Genomic DNA, 15,843 nt, shown 5'->3' on the forward strand with positions numbered 1-15,843 from the left:
CTCCTACTCCCCAGGCATTATCATTTGTTGACTTCTGTAACCGTAAAAGCTTTGGTTTCTTGCATGTTAAAATCAAAAGCCTCCTCCCTAAGTTTGAGTTATTCACAGCGTTAGCACACTCCGCCAACCCTGATGTTCTAGCAGTGTCTGAATCCTGGCTTAGGAAGGCCACCAAAAATTCAGAAATGTCCATCCCCAACTACAACATTTTCAGTCTCCATAGAACTGCCAAAGGGGGTGGGGTTGCAATCTACTGTAGAGATAGCCTGCAGAGCTCTATCATACTATCCAGGTCTGTGCCCAAACAGTTTGAGCTTCTACTTCTAAAAATCCACCTTTCCAGAAATAAGTCTCTCACTGTTGCCGCTTGCTACAGACCCCCCTCAGCCCCGAGCTGTGCCCTGGACACCATATGTGAACTGATTGCCCCCCATCTATCCTCAGAGTTCGTACTGCTTGGTGACCTAAACTGGGATATGCTTAGCAGCCCAACCAACCTACAATCTAAACTAGATGCCCTCAATCTCACACAAATTATCAACGAACCTACCAGGTAAAACCCTAAATCTGTAAACATGGCCACCCTCATAGATATCATTCTGACAAATATACCCTCTAAATACACCTCCGCTGTCTTCAACCAGGATCTCAGCGATCACTGCCTTATTGCCTGCGTCCGTAATGGGTCCGCGGTCAAACGACCACCCCTCATCACTGTCAAACGCTCCCTAAAACACTTTAGCGAGCAGGCCTTTCTAATTGACCTGGCCCGGGTATACTGGATGGATATTGACCTCATTCCGTCAGTAGAGGATGCCTGGTTGTTCTTTAAAAGTGCTTTCCTCTCAATCTTAAATAAGCATGCCCCATTCAAAAAATTCAGAACTAAGAACAGATAAATAAATAAATAAATAAATAAATAAATATTTCACCTTTATTTAACCAGGTAAACAAGTTCTCATTTACAACTGCGACCTGGCCAAGATAAAGCAAAGCAGTGCAATAAAAACAACAACAGAGTTACATATGGGGTAAAACAAAACAAAGTCAAAAATACAACAGAAATACATATATATACAGTGTGTGCAAATGTAGCAAGTTATGGAGGTAAGGCAATAAATAGGCTATAGTGCAAAATAATTACAATTAGTATTAACACTGGAATGATAGATGTGCAAGAGATGATGTGCAAATAGAGATACTGGGGTACAAATGAGCAAAATAAATAACAATATAGGGATGAGGTAGTTGGGCGGGCTAATTTCAGATGGGCTGTGTACAGGTGCAGTGATCGGTAAGGTGCTCTGACAACTGATGCTTAAAGTTAGTGAGGGAGATAAGAGTCTCCAGCTTCAGAGATTTTTGCAATTCGTTCCAGTCATTGGCAGCAGAGAACTGGAAGGAATGGCGGCCAAAGGAGGTGTTGGCTTTGGGGATGACCAGTGAGATATACCTGCTGGAGCGCAGACTACGGGTGGGTGTTGCTATGGTGACCAATGAGCTAAGATAAGGTGGGGATTTGCCTAGCAGTGATTTATAGATGGCCTGGAGCCAGTGGGTTTGGCAACGAATATGTAGTGAGGACCAGCCAACAAGAGCGTACAGGTCACAGTGGTGGGTATTATATGGGGCTTTGGAGACAAAACGGATGGCACTGTGATAGACTACATCCAATTTGCTGAGTAGAGTGTTGGAGGCTATTTTGTAAATTACATCGCCGAAGTCAAGGATCGGTAGGATAGTCAGTTTTATGAGGGCATGTTTGGCAGCATGAGTGAAGGAGGCTTTGTTGCGAAATAGGAAACCGATTCTAGATTTAACTTTGGATTGGAGATTCTTAATGTGAGTCTGGAAGGAGAGTTTACAGTCTAACAAGACACCTAGATATTTGTAGTTGTCCACATACTCTAGGTCAGACCCGCCGAGAGTAGTGATTCTAGTCGGGTGGGCGGGTGCAAGCAGCGTTCGGTTGAAGAGCATGCATTTAGTTTTACTAGTGTTTAAGAGCAGTTGGAGGCTACGGAAGGAGTGTTGTATGGCGTTGAAGCTCGTTTGGAGGTTTGTTAACAGTGTCCAATGAAGGGCCAGATGTATACAAAATGGTGTCGTCCGTATAGCGGTGGATCCGAGCGTCACCAGCAGCAAGAGCGACATCATTGATATACACAGAGAATAGAGTCGGCCCGAGAATTGAACCCTGTGGCACTCCCAGAGACTGCCAGAGGTCCAGACAACAGGCCCTCCGATTTGACACATTGAACTCTATCTGAGAAGTAGTTGGTGAACCAGGCGAGGCAGTCATTTGAGAAACCAAGGCTATTTAGTCTGCCAATAAGAATGCGGTGATTGACGGAGTCGAAAGCCTTGGCCAGGTCGATGAAGACGGCTGCGCAGTACTGTGTTTTATCTATCGCGGTTATAATATCATTTAGGACCTTGAGCATGGCTGAGGTGCACCCATGACCAGCTCGGAAACCGGATTGCATAGCGGAGAAGGTACGGTGGGATTCGAAATGGTCGGTGATCTGTTTGTTGACTTGGCTTTCAAAAACGTTTGAAAGGCAGGGCAGGATGGATATGGGTCTATAACAGTTTGGATCTAGAGTGTCACCCCCTTTGAAGAGGGGGATGACTGCGGCAGCTTTCCAATCTCTGGGGATCTCAGACGTTACGAAAGAGAGGTTGAACAGGCTAGTAATAGGGGTTGCGACAATTTCGGCGGCTAGTTTTAGAAAGAAAGGGTCCAGATTGTCTAGCCCCTGGTTCTCCTCAGACTTGACTGCCCTTGACAAGCACAAAAACATCCTGTGGCGTACTGCATTAGCATCGAACAGCCCCCGCGATATGCAACTTTTCAGGGAAGTCAGGAACCAATATACACAATCAGTTACGAAAGCAAAGGCTAGCTTTATCAAACAGAAATGTGCATCCTGTAGCACTAACTCCAAAAAGTTTTGGGACACTGTAAAGTCCATGGAGAATAAGGGCACCACCTCCCAACTGCCCACTGCACTGAGGCTAGGAAACACTGTCACCACCGATAAATCTACAATAATCGAGAATTTCAACAAGCATTTTGCTACGGCTGGCCATGCTTTCCACCTGGCTACCACTACCCCGGCCACCAGCTCTGCACCCTCCGCTGCAACTTGCCCAAGCCAAGTTAACAAACAGATCACCGACCATTTCGAATCCCACCGTACCTTCTCCGCTATGCAATCCGGTTTCCGAGCTGGTCATGGGTGCACCTCAGCCATGCTCAAGGTCCTAAATGATATTATAACCGCGATAGATAAAACACAGTACTGCGCAGCCGTCTTCATCGACCTGGCCAAGGCTTTCGACTCCGTCAATCACCGCATTCTTATTGGCAGACTAAATAGCCTTGGTTTCTCAAATGACTGCCTCGCCTGGTTCACCAACTACTTCTCAGATAGAGTTCAATGTGTCAAATCGGAGGGCCTGTTGTCTGGACCTCTGGCAGTCTCTGGGAGTGCCACAGGGTTCAATTCTCGGGCCGACTCTATTCTCTGTGTATATCAATGATGTCGCTCTTGCTGCTGGTGACGCTCGGATCCACCGCTATACGGACGACACCATTTTGTATACATTTGGCCCTTCATTGGACACTGTTAACAAACCTCCAAACGAGCTTCAACGCCATACAACACTCCTTCCGTAGCCTCCAACTGCTCTTAAACACTAGTAAAACTAAATGCATGCTCTTCAACCGAACGCTGCTTGCACCCGCCCACCCGACTAGAATCACTACTCTCGGCGGGTCTGACCTAGAGTATGTGGACAACTACAAATATCTAGGTGTCTTGTTAGACTGTAAACTCTCCTTCCAGACTCACATTAAGCATCTCCAATCAAAAGTTAGATCTAGAATCGGCTTCCTATTTCGCAACAAAGCCTCCTTCACTCATGCTGCCAAACATGCCCTCGTAAAACGGACTATCCTACCGATCCTTGACTTCGGCGATGTCATTTACAAAATAGCCTCCAACACTCTACTCAGAAAATTGGATGTAGTCTATCACAGTGCCATCCGTTTTGTCACCAAAGCCCCATATACTACCCACCATTGTGACCTGTACGCTCTTGTTGGCTGGCCCTCACTACATATTCGTCGCCAAACCCACTGGCTCCAGGTCATCTATAAATCACTGCTAGGCAAATCCCTGTCTTATCTTAGCTCACTGGTCACCATAGCAACACCCACCCGTAGTCTGCGCTCCAGCAGGTATATCTCACTGGTCATCCCCAAAGCCAACACCTCCTTTGGCCGCCATTCCTTCCAGTTCTCTGCTGCTAATGACTGGAACGAACTGCAAAAATCTCTGAAGCTGGAGACTCTTATCTCCCTCACTAACTTTAAGCATCAGTTGTCAGAGCAGCTTACCGATCACTGCACCTGTACACAGCCATTCTGAAATTAGCCCACCCAACTACCTCATCCCTATATTGTTATTTATTTTGCTAATTTGCACCCCAGTATCTCTATTTGCACATCATCTTTTGCACATCTATCATTCCAGTGTTAATACGACATTGTAACTATTTTGCACTGTGGCCTATTTATTGCCTTACCTCCATAACTTACTACATTCACACACACTGTATATATATTTTCTGTTGTATTTTTGACTTTATGTTTTGTTTACCCCATATGTAACTCTGTGTTGTTGTTTTTAATCGCACTGCTTTGCTTTATCTTGGCCAGGTCGCAGTTGTAAATGAGAACTTGTTCTCAACTGGCTTACCAGGTTAAATAAAGGTGAAATAAATAATTAATTTAAAAAAGCACAGAAAAGCATATGCTTACGTGTGTGTAAGTACACGTGTGAAAGGATCATCCTTGCATACCAAAGGGCATCACTATGCACTCGTACAGACCATCAGTAGGTGTGTAGATAGATATCCTCCAGGTGGAGTGAAGACTACAAAGTGTAAGGTGGGATATGTGTTATGGATACCAAAGGGCATTACTATAGGCGGCAGGTAGCCTAGCGGTTAGAAAATTGGGCCAGTAACCGAAAGATCGCAGGTTCGAATGTCCGAGCGGACAAAGTGAAAAATCTTTCAATGTGCCCTTGAGCAAGGCACTTAACCCTAATTTGCTCTGGGGGCGCCATACTACTATGGCTGACCCTGTACAAACAACACATTTCACTTCACCTATCCGGTGTATGTGACAATATAACTTTTTGGGGAACCGTCAGTATATGCATAGCTATTAACTAAGACAAATGAGGAGTTATAAAAATAAAAAATAAAAAAATATGCCATTTAGCAGACGCTTTTATCCAAAGCGACTTACAGTCATGCGTGCATACATTTTTACGTATGGGTGGTCCCGGGGATCGAACCCACTACCCTGGCGTTACAAGCGCCGCGCTCTACCAGCTGAGCTACAGAGGACCACGTTATGGTGGGGTACTCACAAAGTCTTTCTCCAGCTTCTCCATCTCCCCCTTATAGCTCTTCAGTCTGCTCTGGTACATGCCTCTGCTCTGGATGGGGAGCTCACGCACCTCAAGATCCATCTGCTCCATCTAGGTCCAGCAATCAACCAGTTAATTCACCAATCAATGATTGTAAAAATAACAAATAACATTATATTGGCCAAATTGGCTAGAACATAGGTATAAACTATGTGATTATAGCTGTGTAGCCTACAATTATTGTGGAAATATGTCAAAACAGATTTACAATTAAAGATTGTTGTTAAACTCAACTTAGGCTACTTACTTAACAGTAAAGTGCGCAATATCTGTTTAGTATGTAGTGATTACACTAAAGGACATTATGTAAAGTGTTGAATTTAATGTACAGTGCATGCTGAAAATATTCAGACCCCTAGACTTTTTCAAAATGTTGTTACATTACAGCTTTATTCTAAAATGGATTAAATAGTTTTTTTCCCTCATCAATCTACACACAATACCCCATAATGACAATGCAAAAACAGGGTTCTTTTATTTTTTGCTAATTTATTAAAAATAAAAAATGGAAATATTACATTTACCTAAGTATTCAGACACTTTACCCAGTACTTTGTTGAAGCACCTTTGGCAGCGATTACAGCCTTGAGTCTTCTTGGGTATGACACTTCAAGTTTGGCACGCATGTATTTGGGGAGTTTCTCCCATTCTTCTCTGCAGATCCTCTCAAGCTCTGTCAGGTTGGATGGGGAGCGTCACTGCACAGCTATTTTCAGGTCGCTCCAGAGATGTTCGATCGGGTTCAAGTCCGGGCTCTGGCTGGGCCACTCAAGGACATTCAGAGACTTGTCCTGAAGCCACTCCTGCGTTGTCTTGGCTGTGTGCTTAGGGTCGTTGTCCTGTTGGAAGGTGAACCTTTGCCTCAGCCTGAGGTCCTGAGCGCTCTGGAGCAGGTTTTCATCAAGGATCTCTCTGTACTTTGCTCTGTTCATCTTTCCCTGGATCCTGACTAGTCTCCCAGTAACTGCCGCTGAAAAACATCCCCACAGCATGATGTTGCCACCACCATGCTTCGCCATAGGGATGTTGCCAGGTTTCCTCCAGACGTGACGCTTGGCATTCAGTCCAAAGAGTTCAGTCTTGGTTTCATCAGACCAGAGAATCTTGTTTCTCATGGTCTGAGAGTCCTTTAGTGGGCTGTCATGTGCCTTTTACTAAAGAGTGGCTTCCGTCTGACCACTCTACCATAAAGGCCTGATTGATGGAGTACTGCAGAGATGGTTGTCCTTCGCGGAAGGTTCTCCCATCTCCACAGAGGAACTCTGGAGCTCTGTCAGAGTGACCATCGGTTTCTTGGTCACCTCCCTGACCAGGGCCCTTCTCCTCCGATTGCTCAGTTTGGCCCGGGCAGCCAGCTCTAGGAAGAGTCTTGGTGGTTCCAAACTTCTTCCATTTAAGAATGATGGAGGACACAGTGTTCTTGAGAACCTTCAATGCTGCCGAAATGTTTTGGTACCCTTCCCCAGATCTGTGCCTCGACACAATCCTGTCTCTGAGCTCTACGGACAATTCCTTCGACCTCATGACTTGGTTTTTGCTCTGACATGCACTGTCAATTTTGGGACCTTATATAGACAGGTGTGTGCCTTTCCAAATCATGTCCAATCAATTGAATTTACCACAGGTGGACTCCAATCAAGTTGTAGAAACATCTCAAGGATGATCAACAGAAACAGGATGCACCTGAGCTCAATTTCGAGTCTCATAGCAAAGGGTCTGAATTTCTTTTTTTTCTTTTTAATACATTTGCAAAAATGTCTAAAAACCTGTTTTCGCTTTGTCATTATGGGGTATTGTGTGTAGATTGATGAGGAAAATGTTTTATTTAATCCATTTTAGAATAAGGCTGTAACGTAGGAAAATGTGGAAAAAGGGAAGTGGTCTGAATAATTTCCGAATGCACTGTATATATAGCCAGGCTAGATGTAATGAAATGATACTAAAATAGTGTAGCACACAACTTGGATTTGTAGGAGTCTGAAAAACAACAAGAGATTCTGAAGATTAAACTGAAATCTCAAGCTAGCAAAACTTCTCAACATGAGCTACTTCAGCAGCATTAACATTAATCTGTTTAGATGTTGATTTGCTGCCACATTGACTGCTCTTCTTCGTGTCATTCGTCAACGATTAAAAAAGTTATGACAGAAAGGCAGTTTGGTAAATAAATAAGATTCAAACAATTTTAAGGGCCTTCATTTTAAAGACGTGTTGAGGCCCAACAGTGTCATGTAGAGTACATTAGAGGTAGAGAGAGACAAGACTCTCTGAGGTAGACTTGGAGAAGCCTAATCAAGATGACATAATAAGACAACTATGTCTACAATTTACACGTTAGTTCACTTCCTTAAATTTTTAAACATGACGTGAACACTTCCTCCTCCAAATAATAGCTTGAATTGTGTCACGGGTGTGTCACTTAAAAGCAAATTGTCGCTAAAGTGATTACGCCATTAACGTGCTGAGCAGCATTCCACCATGTGAAGTATGCGTGTGTGTGTCATGTCACCGTTAGGATTACACAGGTGCCGTTGTCTTCATGCACCGGTGAAATTGTCTTGTTTCCTTTTCCAAATTCATTATTTTGTAAAAAAATGGGAAGAGCGGAAATTACTGATCAAAGACGTACCAACTCTCTGACTTCTTCGAGCTGTTTGTCGACATTTAGAACCAGCTGTGTCTTCTCCTCTGAAAGAGAAACAGGAGAAACATATTGATCAGTCGACAGAGGAGCAGTGCTTTATGACAACAACCCAACTCCCCCGCAACGGGGAGATTGAAAACACACACCAGAATGCATTTGAAGATATATTTACACACTCTCCGCATGCTGATCCACATTTGAAGTGTCTTATTTATCCACGTGTAAAAGGCCTTTGTTGGCTTTTATAGAGGAGCAACGAGACACCTCGTACCAACTCAAAAGGAAATGTCAGCTTTACTAGGTTGCCAGGTTTTCTAAACTCGGAGTCCCACTAAGAATGACTAAAACGCTGCTTTAAGCTCACCCAATGGCTTCGATTGCAAATCATGACTTGAAGCTCATTTGGCCATAAGAGTTCATTATGGAACGCTGTAAATGATTGCGTGAGCTCTAAATTCTGGCTGAACTTATTCTGTTATGTGTAGCAACTAGGGATTGGCATTTGAAAGAATGTTTGTGTTCGAGTAATAGTACTCTCCAATAAATGATTTTGAGTAGGCCTACTCGAGTACTCGGATCATGTGTGAAACAGGTCTGAAGGCAAACCTTTACAGGTTGTTCTAATTACTGGTTCTGATACAAAACTGAAAATGAAATTTCTCACTGCGTTTGACATAGCTACAGCGACTCAAAAAACATTCAACACATCTTAAAGTTCGACATTGTCAGTTATTATAAATGTAACCTGTAAAATAGATTTTCAGCAATTGAATGCAAATCTTGAATCGCGTACTCTAGTATTCACACTGATCCCTAGTAGCAGCAACAACAGCAGAAATGTAGTTAAATACTCCTAATATTCTCCATCCCAATTTGGACATATCATATTTTATTTTTCAAATGTAAAATTATGCTTTGACGGCCCAGAGTTGAAACCAACATCTAAGGATCATTACAAAAACCTAGCCTGCTGTGGACCAATGTTTGTTTAATAGGCCTAATTAGACATATTTTCAACAATTGACATGTAGCCGAGAGCCCGGACTACCAGAAGCTTCCAGTTCAAAAGCCAACCACAAGGCTAGCCTATCAGTAAAGGGAAATAACCGTGCAAAAACCAAGGGAAGATCTTCATTGTTTGGGTCTGCATTGCCTTTTGCCAGTCAACAAATCCAATTTGAAAACCTCACAGGATACACAAGTAAATAGCCAGAGGCGATTCCCGTCGAGGAGAGGTGGTGTAGCCCTCTCCAGCATTGGCCTGGGCAAGATGATCCTGAAATATGCATGGCTATTTACTAGGAGTACCGCAGACAGACAGACGAGGAGTTTTGTAAACAGGCCACAAAAAATAAAATAAAGTTGAGCTCGGTACCTCTGCACAATATTTAATAGCCAGTGATTGACAGTCCTTCAGCTTTCCATAAACACTCTTAAGGAGAAAAAAAATGCATTTAATGTTTAATGGAATGAGACCTTGCAATACATTGTATTCTTATTCAAACCTCAGTCCCAAGTTTTTTGGAAGGTAACAAAGCAAAACAAAAACACATTATCCGTTTGATTCTCGCGTGAATGCTGAAGGCTTGGCCAAGATACTGTCAAGGACGTTTCTTCGCGTGCCACAGCCATTATCAGTGATTGTGCATATGTGACGTCGGGAAACGCAGCAACATTGGGGACAAAAGGCATTTGTCGAAGCTATTGTCATCGTATGAAATTGAAGGCTGTCAACCGATGGGCACAATTCAGGCACTTGAGGGAGGAGAAAAGGAAATAAGAAATGTCTTCATTAGTAGGAACGGAATTGAAATTCAAGTGCAAACTGTTCTGATAGGAGCAGAGGACACTGAACAATGACTGCTGGGTATGATGGGCTTCCGCCTTTGTTCATATTCATGTGGGCTTATTTTAACATGCTGGGTGGTGGGAAACGTGGTGAAATTACACTGTGGAAGAGAAGCATTGTTTCTGTCAAGAAGCCAATTCAAACCATGACATTTCAAATCGGATGTGAATTCCCATGAGCCACAGCGTTGGAAATTAAACAAGCAATAGACTTAGCAAATATGAGCTGAGCAAAGGAAGACAATGCCAGCTGATGGATATTTTGTTTGTTGTTCAGTGGGTGAACAGGCTGTGCCCGGTGAATATGTAGACAGCCTTTGGTTTTCAAATAAAGTGTTTACTTAACTATGAGACCAGTACAGGTATATTCACAGTTATGATACATGATCGATCCCCGGGACCACCCATACGTAAAAATGTATGCACACATGACTAAGTCGCTTTGGATAAAAGCGTCTGCTAAATGACATATTACATTATTACATATTACATGATGTTAGGCTCTCGGGCCTCTCTACAGTCTCTGTTATCCTACTTTTAGGAGAGAATTCCTAAAAGGATTCTCTTTTTTAAAAATATTTCTCCATTATCTTTTCTACATACTTTATATCTGGTTTTAGTAGTTTAAGTGTACACTAAAAACGTTTTACCATCCCGGAAATTATCCCCCGCCCACAATTTACTTGCATATAGGGAAACCAATGCAATACGTACGTAGATACATTGGCTCCGATACCATTCAGGAAAGATACGCTTTAGTTTTAAATGATTCACTGCGTCAGTTCGATGCATGAACGCATTCATTTTCCATTCTAAATTAAAATCTGATGATGATGGAGCCCATGAGTTGGGCCTCTATGAGCTGGATCTGTCTGAGCTGACTTTGTGTATGTGTATGTGTGTGTGTGTATGTGATGCATGTCTATGATGTATTTACTATGTAGGCACCTGATCGGAGCCATAAGGGAGACTAGGCATCTACCACCCCACTACCACTATCAGATTAGGAGGGGAAATGTAGTCTGTTTTTTGTCCCCTCACTCTCATTCTGAAATCACCATCACCCACTTGTTTAATTGTAATTTTTGCACATTAAGTGTTTGAGCTAGTAATGTGTAAAAAAAAAAAAAAAAGGTTTACAAGTTAGCTAAAACATGGCCAATGAATATATTCCTAAAATTGCGGTGCACCCCCTTTTGCCCTCAGAACAGCCTCAATTTGTCGGGGCATGGACTATACAGTGCAGAAATCATTCCACAGGGATGCTGGCCCATGTTGACTCCAATACTTCCCACAATTGTGTAGAGTTGGCTGGATGTCCTTGGGTGGACCATTCTTGATACACACAGGAAACTGATGAGTGTGAAAAACCCAGCAGTGTTGCGGTTCTTGACACACTCAAACCGGTGCGCCTGGCACCTACTACCATACCCTGTTCAAAGGCACTTAAATATTTTGTCTTGCCCATTCACCCTCTGAATGACACACATACACAATCCGTGTCTCAATTGTCTCAAGGCTTAAAAATATTTTTTTAACCCGTCTCCTCCCCTTCATCAACACTGATTTTAGCGGATTTAACAAGTGACATCAATAAGGGATCATAGCTTTCACCTGGATTCACCTGGTCAGTCTGTCATGGAAAGAGATGTTCCTAATGTTTTGTACACTCAGTGTATAGCACAACTTTGGATTTCAACCCATCTCAAAATCTAATGTATTTGACCGTTTGGAAGTTTTTACAGAGTGATCTTCTCTTCTCCTCTTGCTTCAGCCATGCAGTGTGCCTCGCAAAAGTGATTGCTGTCCTCGTTATGAAATAGACTTTACCCTGTATATTAAAAAATTACCCCCAAAACTATTGCTGATGGTGAAGTTCAACAATGAAAATAAAATCTATTGTAAACCCCATTCAGCAGGTATAGACAGATGAGAGCTTACTTTTATTCCGATAAAACACCACTATCAACAGCGCATAGATAACAATAAGCTAGCAAATTACATAGGTTGTCACTCAACTAATAAAGCCTAATATCACGCAAGCCATTTTAGCATTTGAATGCTGACAGTGCCGCGCAGATGTGCAAGATCAGGAACAGGCCGTCTACCTTGCGTTGGTCAACATGCGAAGCTGGGCAGAGTGCGCGGTTTGACTAGGCTACTGATATTGCCTGGGGTTGTTAGGCATGCAAAATGACTTGTAGATCTTTGACTGTCAACACAGTTACATGAGTTCGACACTGAAGGAGAGGATGAATCAGTTGTCACAAAATATTAGGTATTTTCGTAAAGAAGAAAGAATGTAATATGAGCAACAACAGAAAATGTGAACCGGCAATTTGAAATATTTGAATCGATTTTCTGACCGATGCATGCTACATTTGGATCGGTTTGGGGTCCGCAGACCGATGCACTTGTATCTTAAGCATTTGAATTGGGGATCAATGCGTATAGGTGTTTTGTGTCATCCCTAGTAGATCTCATGCATAACTGCACTGATACCAAATGTCCTCGTTAGGCCCATTCACCCTCTGCCCACTTGAGTTGCCCTCGCTTTTCTTTTGGAGGGGGGCGTGCTAATCCCTGGCAGAGGACAAGCCGTCTAGGGAGGTGTAAATATCCCGTAAGAATAAGACATCCCTGCTACAAATAGACTAATCAGCTATCTGCAACAGAAGTCAGAAAATTGTTCACTTGCAAGGACACTTATACTGGACCTACATTTCAGGTTAATCTCTTCAGCTCCAGGAAGTATTTACAATAAATATTTGTGCTCAAAATAAAGAACATTAGCATACAACTATGAATAAGGGCAATTCCACGATAACAGATTGATGCTAAGACTCGTATTTTTCACTTTAAAATGTATGCAAAAGAAAAACAAATGATTGCAAAGTTAAACCACACAACTCTATACACAAGGACAACTTAATATCCACAGAACATTTTACAAAAACAAATTTACTTGAATTACAGTACAGATGCAAAGTTTGGTAACAGAATGACAGCACCAACAGCACAAACTGTCATTCTGTTACCAAACTTTGCATCTGCAATGTTCAAGTAAATGTGTTTTAGTAAAATTTTCTGTGGAAATTTGTTGTCCCCCACAATGTTATCGGGGAGTGGACTGTGGATCTGTCTCCGTCCATTAGTACGTTAGGGGGCGCTATAGTAATCAACTCTACGTACGTAAGTCCCACGCGATATTGCAGACAGCACTGGCCCAATTTTGACAAAACTTTGCTGAATGATGCGTCTTGCCATACAGATCAGGCATTTACAAAATTACACTGATTGGCCAGATGGTGGCGCTATAACAAGAGATTGAAAATGCTAACTTTTAAAGGTCACACCCCTCACCCCGTCTGACCTAAAGTCATGAAATTCAGTACATAGGTACCTCTCCTCACAAGGAACACATTTGCCTCAGGGACACATAAGGTCCGCCATGATGGATTATCCGCCATTTAGAATTTTGTAAAAAACACTTAAAAACGATACTCTTCTGGCACCGAATGATCGAGCTGCACAAAACTTGATATGTGGCATCTATGGATAAAGTTCTCTCAATGCAATATTTTCCAGACTAGTACCTAAAACAACATGGCCACTATTGACCAATAAGCATTCACGTGGGCGTGGTCTGGCACATAAATGCATATAAATCAGTCAAGGATATCGTATTGTGACTAAATTTGGTACACATGTTGCAAACACTGTCAAGACTTAACATATGCAAGAACATTCATATCAATGAAATCAGGGAGGGGACTGTGGATCTGTCTCAGACAGCACTGGCCCGATTTGGACGAAACTTGGATGAATGATGCGTCTTCGCTATAGAGATCTGTCATTTATAAAATTACACTGATTGGCCCAAGGTGGGCGCAATAGTAATTAACTGAAATGTGTTAAATCACACACGATATTCCAATTGGCCCAAGGGTGCTGCATCATTCGTGGTGGATGACATGTTTACTGTTGCCTTGTTGAAACTGTATTTGATCTCTGAGAAATTAAGGTAATAGAGCTTGCCAGCTTGTAGTCATAAAAAACGGAAATGAGTTACCTCTGGTTCGTTCAGCCATCCCTATGGGGAAAGAATAGGGTTTTGGGATAAACGCCCAAAATAAGGTCTGAGGTTAACACAGGCTTAGGAGATCTTATACGTTTTGTTCTATGAGATAATACCTGTAAGTTAACATGACCTTCATGAATTATGAAGCCTTTGTGCATTTTATAAATTAGATAAATGCATTAAATTCACAAAAAGCAACCTGAACTAATGAAGATTATCTCATAGAACAAAACTTATAGGATCTCCTAAGCCTGTGTTTACCACAGAGCTTATTTTCTGCATTTATCCAAAAACCCTACAAAAACTCCATTCATATTCCCATAGGCTTTGTCCAACGAACCATGGCGGAGCTACTGCCTAAAAAGACGCCATAACTATTTATCTCTAGTGTGGTGTGGGGGGTCCGTGGGTGGCTTTTGATACTTGTATTGGATTCCTCATGTCTTACTCATTGTTAGGAAGAATTATGGTCCAAATCAGATGTTAGGTACTATATTTATTGAAGATTATATTAATCCTATAAATTAAAATGGACAATTTGGGTGCAATCAATCAGCATAATTTCTCAGAGATCAAATTATATTTCAACAAAATAATGCTTTTAGGAATGCTAATCTTATCCGTTTCTAACTACAGAAACGATTTCAGAACAATCTGAGATGGTGGGGGTCGAAATCTCTTTCTTGTGCTTTTTGAGGTGGAATAACTGTAGGGAGGAGGGGCAATTTCATCTAGTTTCTTAGATGTAGGCCTACTGTAGAAGTGGAACAATGAAATGATGGATTAGGTTTACTGTACATCCAGTGCACATAAGTGGCTTGACTCAACAATTCAGTCCCACTAAAGCCTACATCTTCACAAACAAACAAGACAATCAATTTAGTTTTCAATGCAGTCCACATCATGTTCTAGATATGAATAAAGTCTAGTTTTACTTTACTATATTTAGTTTAGCTAAAACTAAATATTCGTTTAAAAGTCCAATCCAATCATGTTTAGCCTAGCTACATAATTGAAAGAAGTACCAATCCTAGGAGCAGGACAACCTATGGTCATTGCACCAGGATTTAATCTCCCTTCAGGAACATATCACCTTAAATGTAGAATTAAACTGCTGTGTACTTGTCAGCACAGCATCTGAATGCTCAAGTCCTATTGATGGCTCTTTGATAGTTAGTTAGATAGCTGACTAACTAAATAGCTAGTTGGATAGGTAACGTCGTTATTTCACTAACACAAAGCAGAAAGCTAGTGGAATTGTTTTAGTTCGCTAAATATTCGGCAGTGAATATGATGACATTTGTGTAAAATATGTGTCATGTGAAACTAGCTAGCTAGCTAGCTGCATTATTAATTTGTTGACATGACAGAAGTCATTCGTTGGCAAACTAATAGAGATTAACGTGGTTTACCTCCACCTAATTTGGGAATCCTTCCAATTTTGTTGGTTATTTCTGCTGTCAGGGTTCCAAAGTCCTGTTCGTAGGCTTCAAAATTTGAAGACATAGTGAAGTTTGACTCTAAAACAGGTGTCTTTCTGGCTGAAAAGTATCTGAAGATGAAGCAAAACAACGCTTTCTGCGAAGGCGAGCCGTCACTTCCGTGATGCGTTACAGAACATTTTACCCGGTAAGAAAGCAGCAACTGTTAGCTAATTCATTGGTTCTTCCAATGAAGTGACAAAACTTTCTCCATGCAGGGAACTGAAAAATATATACATGTACAGAGAAATGAAAGACATCGTATTGGCTACAGTTTATGCA

General features: G+C 41.9%; 1 protein-coding gene across 5 annotated transcripts in view; it reads right to left on the reverse strand.

Moving 5' to 3' along the window:
• Positions 1–15,668, reverse strand: part of LOC121551068 (vesicle transport through interaction with t-SNAREs homolog 1A) — a 199,396-nt gene extending 183,728 nt beyond the window's left edge. For all 5 annotated transcript variants that reach the window (XM_041863702.1, XM_041863633.1, XM_041863908.1 and 2 more), the window contains exons 1-3: positions 15,493–15,668; positions 8,137–8,195; positions 5,448–5,558 (exon numbers count right to left, since the gene is read on the reverse strand). In XM_041863702.1, coding sequence (XP_041719636.1) covers positions 5,448–5,558; positions 8,137–8,195; positions 15,493–15,586 — 264 coding nt within the window. In that variant the 5' untranslated portion in view covers positions 15,587–15,668. The remainder of the gene's footprint in view (positions 1–5,447; positions 5,559–8,136; positions 8,196–15,492) is intronic.
• Positions 15,669–15,843: the final 175 nt, after the last annotated feature.

This window comes from Coregonus clupeaformis, unplaced genomic scaffold (assembly GCF_020615455.1).
Source record: "Coregonus clupeaformis isolate EN_2021a unplaced genomic scaffold, ASM2061545v1 scaf0086, whole genome shotgun sequence".
NCBI lineage: Eukaryota > Metazoa > Chordata > Actinopteri > Salmoniformes > Salmonidae > Coregonus > Coregonus clupeaformis.